The following is an 8884-nucleotide window of genomic DNA, read 5'->3' on the forward strand; positions in this document are numbered from 1 at the left end:
CGTTGTTTCTTTCCTGATCTGTTCCGTTTTTTGCGGAACAAATCTGGACCAGATCTGTACCCATTAATTTTCAATGGGTCCTGAAAAAAATCGGACAGCACAATGTCAGATTTTTTTTCAGGACCCATTGAAAATGAATGGGTCCAGATCTGGTCCAGATCTGGTCTGCAAAAAACGGAACAGATCAGGAAAGAAACAACGGACGTGTGAATGGTCCCTTATACTTATTATTTATTACACACTAATTGGTCTTCCAGTGTGCAATATATGTATTTTTGCTGTTGACAGCAGCGCAGGATTCTGGAGGCAAGGCCAGATAGTCTGACTCACTGCTTTATATTCTCACACATACACACAACACTCTTACATCTGAATACACTGGAGCGATTAGCGTATCGATCCACACAGTTTGTCACCCACACACTTGGCTGCATATGTATCGCACTGTCCCTACAAGCTCACCCTCTCAATTGTAATTGGTGCCCTACAGCTGATCCCTGCCTAAAGATTAGCAGCAAACACTACCCATCCCAACATGTTTCACCGCGTGTGCGACTTTATCAGAGGAGTTTGGGTAATATCCAAAATATCCAGGTCTTGCTAACCTACAGTCAGAAGCTGACGAAAAGGAGCAATACATGACTACAGGATCAAAATACACAGCTATTGGAACACACATGTTCACATTGGAGCTACAAACACAGTATAATATTTCAAATTAAAACTATTTGCCAACACTTTGTGTTTTTGATTCATTGGAGCAATAGATTTGGTTGCAAAGGTGCGCTTAGCCTTTAAATGCAATACTGTTTAATTACCACTTTTAAGAACAGACTCTCTGCTTCTCTCTGGTTGCTCTCAATCAGATTTTCATACTGCTCCTGAAAATCAAGCAATGCTCTGGTCAAATCTTTGGATTTGGCTGCTTCCACCTCCACACTAACTCTGAGACCAAGTTGAGTAGACAAAAAATTGTTCTCCTGTAATATTAGTTGAAACGTTGGTTAGCACCTTCAAATTTCTTTTAGCATATTTTGCATGATCTGAATTGTGTAATAAAATATTTAGTGCATGTAAAATTAAAATAATGTACGAAAAGGGTAATTTAAACTATGGATTTCTGAGAGGAAAATTGATTGAAGGATCTCCTGCTATGTGGACCTTTCAAAATGATGCATTATTATGGATACCAGTGAGCTCTATAATAGGCTGATACATGTATCCGTTTTCAGCAGTCATCCCTTTATAATCACAGGCAGGATTACAATGACAAATAATACTCAAGTATAGATTACACAGGACCCACCATTCCCAATCAATTCTAAACAAAACAAATTTGCTACATTTCCCCATAAAATTGGATTTCAGCAAATCAGAAACTTTTACAATTCACTATAGACGAATCTCTCAAATCTGTCAGAAGACAAGGAAGAAGGCACCTGCCACCAAAAAGAGATCATTTCTGGACCATTTTTTTTTATTTAAAAAATTTGACAGTGAAGTGTAATTTTTAAAGACGCTGTTTGCTATCACCCACTACCATGTGTTTAACCATAGCCATATATGTTGTTTTTTTCATTACTAGTATTGCCTTGGTGTTAAAGAGCTTAAATGGGTTGGATACGGTCCTAGGAGACTTCAGTGTGTCAAGCATGACTTTTTAAGGCACTTGGGACACTTTTGAACAGATACTGATGACTGACTTAAGTGAATCAGATACAAAACTAATTTCAAGAAATCTTTAATGACCCTTCACAATGACGTATGCATAGGTCATGCCTAGAAAACTGTCCTATAGAAGTCAATGAGTCATCTCTTAACCATAGGTTTATTTAGCCCAGGTGGGCTAAATGCATTTATCAGTGATACATTTCATTGAAATAAATACTATTACATTTGCCCTATTAGACAAGCTAAGCAGCATTCTTTATTAGCAATAGATAAAAGGTATACACCAAGTAAAACATACATACTGTTGAATGCCTAATGCTGGGAATAGAGGGTCAGTGCATGACACTAGGATTCGAAAATCATGTACTAGCTCCACCAGACCCTGGGCATAATACAATATACAGGTGAAACGCGAAAAAATTTGAATATCGTGCAAAAGTCCATTTATTGTTAAATATTCTATGTTCAAAGTGTCACACTCTAGTCAGCTAATTAATCCATACCCCTGAGCAAAGGGGACCTCAAAATTGTGACTTTGGGGTTTTATAAGCTGTAAACCATAATCATCCAAATAATAACAAATAAAGGCTTGAAATATCTCGCTTTGCATGTAATGAGTCTCATATGTTAGTTTCACCTTTTAAGTTGCATTACTGAAATAAATGAACTTTGCACAATTCTCAAATTTTTTTAGTTTCACCTGTATATGTTTTACCTGGACTGTTACTTTAAGTTGAAGGTAATGAAGAGGTAACCCCTTCTAACTGCCTAACATTCCGTAATAGGACAAATGGAAAAGAGGTATCTAAATATGAGCAACACCTTTAATGAAAATTATGAAAATTGAGTCAAAGGCTATTGTTGCAGCTATTTTATTGATACTTCACCTGTTCATTATCCCTCCTCATCCTCAACAGCTCATATTCAAGGCTTTCAACCTCAGATTCCAGTTTACATATATCTTCTTTAAACCCCTTCAGAGTGTGGTGCAAAGCCGTCACATCAGCCTGTACGTTAGTTCGCAGATTATGCTCTATCTCATACCTTAAAAAATAGTTACATGTGAGAGTGAATCTAGACCGCACATGCTCAATGCCATGCCTTTGATATGACGACTGCTATTCAGTATAATAAAACATGGCTTCTCAGCACAATGAATTTAACCTCATGCCATGCACTAAAAGGAGGCATTGGTATACAGTTTGATCAAAAAAATTATAATTAGACAAGGCAAAGTCAATAGGGTTATGTACTGTAATTCATGTGATATATAGCACCGTATCCTATGACATGTTGCATACAAATATTTTATTTTGTACAGATCAACTTTGATATTGCAAAGGCATTTTGAGTTAAAGGGATTCTTCCAGCAAGATTATGCATATAGACCGTATTACGTGTTATTGGAGTTCTCCTATAGCATGTCAGAAATATAACAGTATATAACTTATGAATGTTGTCGTTTTTGCTGAAAAAAACAATGTTATATATATGCAAATCACCTGTGAAAAGAGTCCAATGGGCTGTCCGAACCATCAGTGGCACCCAACTGTGCCCAATTCGAGTAAACCCAGCTCCTCCCCTCATCCTCAAGTCCTGTCGTAGCTCCTCCAATATCATTCTTAGGTGCATTGTAATCTTGCATGAGCACTTTTACTTGTCACCCAAGCGCCCACACGGTCTCCCATCCCTGTGCTGGCATCAGCCTCATAGAAAGAACTGTTCATGCACCAGCTTTATTTTTTTTAATCTGGTGCATGACCAGTTCTTTCCATGAGGCTGATGCTGGGACAGGGTTGGGAGACTATGTGGGTGCATAGGTAACAAGTAAAAGCCAGATGAGATTACATTGCGCCTCAGAATGAGTAGAAGCTAGGAGGGGACTTGAGAATGAGGGGTGTTGCTGGGCTTACTCGCCATGGGTGCACCTGGGCTCTTTTCACAGGTGATTTGCATACATATAAAGTCAATTATTCAGCAAAACTACAGCACATACTGGTATATTTCTGACATGCTATAGGAGACCTCCAATAGCATGTAATCAGGTCTATATGCATAACCACTCTGTTGGACTCGATACATCCATGGCTCAGATAAATCACAATGACCACCATGTAATGTCTAAATACCTCAGCACTGCAGGGAAATTAAAAAGCGTATTGTACTGATTACCTTGTTGAAGGACCCTTCAAATAAAAAGTGTTTGTAAAAAGTGAGCAAAATCCTGTATTTTTGCAACTATAAGATGTTTTGTTTTAGCATAGAAAACTACTATCCTCAACAAAGTAGGGCTAAAGCCTGGATGTAAGTGTTCTGCTTTCCATAGGGAGGGTCTAAGATTCATATCCCAAGAGAAACTTGTTTTTTTCTTCAGTTAATTTGTTCTCTTTTATTTAACCCATAATAAAAGTTGATAGATATTTAAAATCTTATGTCTATGGCAAAATGGCCTGATTTACATTATGCTATACTTGTTAGCCTTTAAGCTATGACGGGTCTAGGATGAATTTTACTTCTTTTTTGAAATATCCATACATAATAATATAAAATGTAATGCGAAATCTGTTTCTCAGTGTAAAGGCAAAGTTTTAGCTAGAGCTTAGTGTCATAGATATGAGCTGTGCCTGTATGTTCCAGTAATGTCTTGTAAGATGCACTGAATCTTGCTCCACAGTTTTGCTTATGCTTACTTATACTGCTTACTTGTTTTTAAAGTCATCCGAAGCCAATTTACAATTATCGATCTGTAGGACAATTTTTGTATTTTCATTGATGATTGATGAGATCTAAAAGACATAAAGATGTAATAACTAATGACATCACAATGTAGCAAAGTAGGGTAAATTTGACAAAGTTGATGTACTTTGTTTTGGGAATGAGTTGAGCTGGTGGATTGCCACATTCTGTATTTGGATTGATTGCATGTGTATTAATGTAAAGAAACAGAAGTGAGGGAAATACAGGGTCACTGTACTGGGACCACTACCAGCAAACTCCAAATCTGATACATATCTTCCCTCACTTAGTAGATCTAAGGGTACCCCTAGGAGTGCACTAGTGCCTGCCCTCAGTCCGGGTGTACTTTGCTACAAAGGACCCAGCTTACATTTGTGGAGTAAGGCAGCAGAAAACAAGTGCAAGTTCACAGGAAGCTTTCCTATACCTATAAGCTAAGAAGAAGTAGTAGGAGAGAACTACAAGCCAGAATCTGAGTCAGTAAAATTAGTCAAAACCAAGTCACTAGACCAGGGGTTAATCTAGAAAAAAATAAAAGTCAACTTTTAGTTGGCTTAGTTTCTTTCGGATTTTTACTCCTGAAATTATGACATGGGGTGCCTTCACATGGCAGCCAATGATCTAATGAAGGCCCCCAGACGCAGCCTGGTAGTGCATGTCAGTATCATACTGACAGCATAATACACTCCACTATAAAAGTAGTACAGTATATGATATAAATGATCAGAAGATCCCACTCAAGGTCTAAAAATTGAATAATTTTGTATATTTGTGTCCGTAATGACCTGCACTACCCAATCATCATGACATTTTTATTTTTATTTTTTACTCAGTTAACCCCTTAGGGACGCATGACTTACCAGTACGGCATGTTTCCCGAGTCCTTAAGGACCCATGACGTACCGGTACGTCATGGGTTTAAACCGCGGCGCGGTGGGGGTTAATTGTGACAGGATGCCCGCTGAAATCATTCAGCGGGCATCCTGTCACAACGCGGGGGGGGGGGTCATGTGATTCCCCCCGTATCAGTGATCGCCGCAAACCGCAGGTCAATTCAGACCTGCGGTTTGCGGCTTTACCTGCGGTTGCGGCGGCTGTGCGACAGCGCCATCGGGTCCCCATGCGGCTGTGGGGGGGAACCGATGGCATGGAAGGCAGCGCGATGTCTAAGGAAGGCATCACGCTGCCTTCCGGTGAAGAACCTGTGAGATCCAGCCCCCTGGATCTCACAGGCCCCGGAAGCTGTATGAGTAATACACACAGAATTACTCATACAGCCAATGCATTCTAACACAGAAGTATTGGAATGCATTGTAAATTAATATACCCCCAAAAGTTCAAGTCCCAAAGTGGGACAAAAAATAAAGTGAATATAAAGTTGAAAAAATAAATCCCCCCCCCCCCCAAAAAAAAAATGAAAGTTTCAAGTGAAAATAAACAAAGAAATTACAAAAAAATTGGTAAAAAATAGGGGGGGGGGGGAAGTATACATATTAGGTATCGTCGCATCCGTATCGACCGGCTCTATGAACATATCACATGACCTAACCCCTCAGAGGAACACCATAAAGAATAAAAAATTAAAACTATGCTAAATAAACAATTTTTTGTCACCTTATATCACAAAAAGTAAGACAGCAAGCGATCAAAAAGGCAATTGCCCACCAAAATAGTACCAATCTAACCGTCACCTCATCCCGCAAAAAATGAGCCCCAAAAAATTAAAAGACTATGGCTCAGAATATGGAGACACTAAAACATCATTTTTTTTGTTTGAAAAAGGCTGTTATTGTGTAAAACTTACATAAATAAAAAAAAGTATACATATTTGGTATCGCCGCGTTCGTATCGATCCGCTCTATAAAAGTATCTTATGACCTAACCTCTCAGATGAACACCGTAAAAAATAAAAACTGTGCTAAATAAATCATTTTTGTCACCTTACATCACAAAAAGTGTAATAGCAAGCGATCAAAAAGTCATATGCACCCCAAAATAGTGCCAATCAAATCATCATCTAATCCCGCAAAAAATGAGACCCTACCTCTCAGAATATGGAGACACTAAAACTTTGATGATTTTTTTTTTGTTTCAAAAATTATATTATTGTGTAAAACTTACATAAAAAAAAAAAAAGTATACATATTAGGTATCGCCGCGTCCGTATCAACCGGCTCTATAAAAATATCACATGACCTAACCCCTCAGATGAATACCATAAAAGATTTCAAATAAAAACTGTGCTAATTAAACCATTTTTTGACACCTTACATCACAAAAAGTGTAATAGAAAGTGATCAAAAAGTCAAACGCACTCCAAAATAGTGCCAATAAAACCGTCATCTCATCCCGCAAAAATCATACCCTACCCAAGGTAATCGCCCAAAAACTGAAAAAATTATGGCTCTAAGACTATGGAAACACTAAAACATGATTTTTTTTGCTTGATCATTGTGTAAAACTTACATAAATAAAAAGTATACATATTAGGTATCGCCGCATCCGTGACAACCTGGTCTATAAAAATATCACATGATCTAACCTGTCAGATGAATGTTGTAAATAACAAAAAATAAAAACAGTACCAAAACAAGTATTTCTTGTTATCTTGCCTCACAAAAAGTGTAATATAGAGCAACCAAAAATCATATGTACCCTAAACTAGTACCAACAATACTGCCACCCTATCCCATAGTTTCTAAAATGGGGCCACTTTTTTGGAGTTTCTACTCTATGGGTGCATCAGGGGGGCTTCAAATGGGACATGGTGTCAAAAAAAACATGGTGTCAAAAAAAAACAGTCCAGCAAAATCTGCCTTCCTTTTTCTTCTGCGCCCTGCTGTGTGCCCGTACAGCTGTTTACGACCACATATGGGGTGTTTCTGTAAACTACAGAATCAGGGCCATAAATATTGAGTTTTGTTTGGCTGTTAACCCTTGATTTGTTACTGGGAAAAATGGAAAATTTGCCCAAAAATTGAAATTCTAAAATTTCATCTCCATTTGCTAATAACTCTTGTGGGACACCTAAAGGGTTAACAAAGTTTGTAAAATATGTTTTGAATACCTTGTGTAGTTTTTACAATGGGGTCATTTTTGGGTGGTTTCTATTATGTAAGCCTCGCAAAGTCACTTCAGACCTAAATTGGTCCCTAAAAATTGTTTTTTTGAAAATTTCAGAAAAATTTCAAGATTTGCTTCTAAACTTCTAAGCCTTGTAACATCCCCAAAAAATAAAATATCATTCCCAAAATGATCCAAACATGAAGTAGACATATAGGGAATGTAAAGTAATAACTATTTTTGGAGGTATTACTATGTATTAGAGAAGTAGAGAAATTGAAACTTGGAAATTTTCATTTTTTTTTTTACAAATTTTGGGTAAATTTGGTATTTTTTATAAATAAAAATGATTTTTTTTTTAACTTCATTTTACCAGTGTCATGAAGTACAATATGTGACGGAAATACTTTCTCAGAATGGCCTGGATAAGTCAAAGCGTTTTAAAGTTATCAGCACTTAAAGTGACACTGGTCAGATTTGCAAAAAATGCCCAAGTCCATAAGGTGAAATAGGGCTGAGTCCTTATGGGGTTAAAAAGAACCCAAAAAACAATATCAGAATTGTTGTTTCTTCTTATTCACCACAAAAAAACTAAAAATAAAAAAACGAAATTAAAAGTGATCAAAAAGTGTTCTGTACCCTAAAATGGCACAAAAGAAAACAAGTAATCTGGCAAAAACAAGCCCTCACACAGCTCTATAGAAAGAAAAATAAAAACATTATGGGTCTTGGGATGCGGAGATGAAAAAAAGGGATTTTACTGTGCAAAAGTAGTAAAACATAAAAATTAACATATATTAGGCATCGCTGTGATTGTTATGACCTAGAGAATAAGGTTATCCTGTTATTTATGCTGCAAAATGAATTTCAAAAAATGTAATTTCACTGTACCTGATTCTGGAGCTCTTGAATATCCCTTGAGTGTTGACTTTGGTCTGTGGGCAAGATAAAGAGAGAGTTGTTTTCCTGCCAGTCATTGATCACCTTCCTCAGTTGAGCATTTTCTTGTTTAAGTGAATATATCTCTCCCATATAAGACGATAATCTATCATTTAGACCTTGCATGGTCTCTTTTTCATTTATGAAAAAGTTACTCTGATCGCTCAAAAATTCAGAGGTTTTTATTTGCTTGTAGATAACTCCATGGCTATCACCTTCTATGTTCTTTTCTGGATCTCCATAATCATCAGATAGATTGCAGGGCTCAACATGATACAAAATATTGCACCCTCCATGATGTAAAATATAATAAGTCACTTTATCGTTCACAGGGCAATCTCCATAATGAAACATATGAGGTGCTCCCAAAAGGGTAGAGTGTGGATGTCCGTGTGTTTTGAAAAATCCTCCATGATTCTGAGAACCTCTATGTTTGGAAAAATAAGTCTTCTTGTGTAGATATGTGCCAACACGA

At 37.2% G+C, this 8884-nt stretch overlaps 1 protein-coding gene across 1 annotated transcript; it reads right to left on the bottom strand.

Annotated features, from left to right (window-relative positions):
- Nucleotides 1-600: 600 nt before the first annotated feature.
- Nucleotides 601-8535, bottom strand: LOC122942029 (keratin, type I cuticular Ha5-like). Its single transcript, XM_044299524.1, has 5 exons — nt 8362-8535; nt 4375-4457; nt 2559-2715; nt 819-980; nt 601-618 (listed from the first exon to the last, which is right to left on the bottom strand). Exons 1-5 carry the CDS (start codon nt 8533-8535, stop codon nt 601-603), a joined length of 594 nt encoding a protein of 197 aa, XP_044155459.1.
- Between the last annotated feature and the right edge of the window lie 349 nt (nt 8536-8884).

Source organism: Bufo gargarizans, chromosome 6, assembly GCF_014858855.1.
Source record: "Bufo gargarizans isolate SCDJY-AF-19 chromosome 6, ASM1485885v1, whole genome shotgun sequence".
Lineage (NCBI taxonomy): Eukaryota > Metazoa > Chordata > Amphibia > Anura > Bufonidae > Bufo > Bufo gargarizans.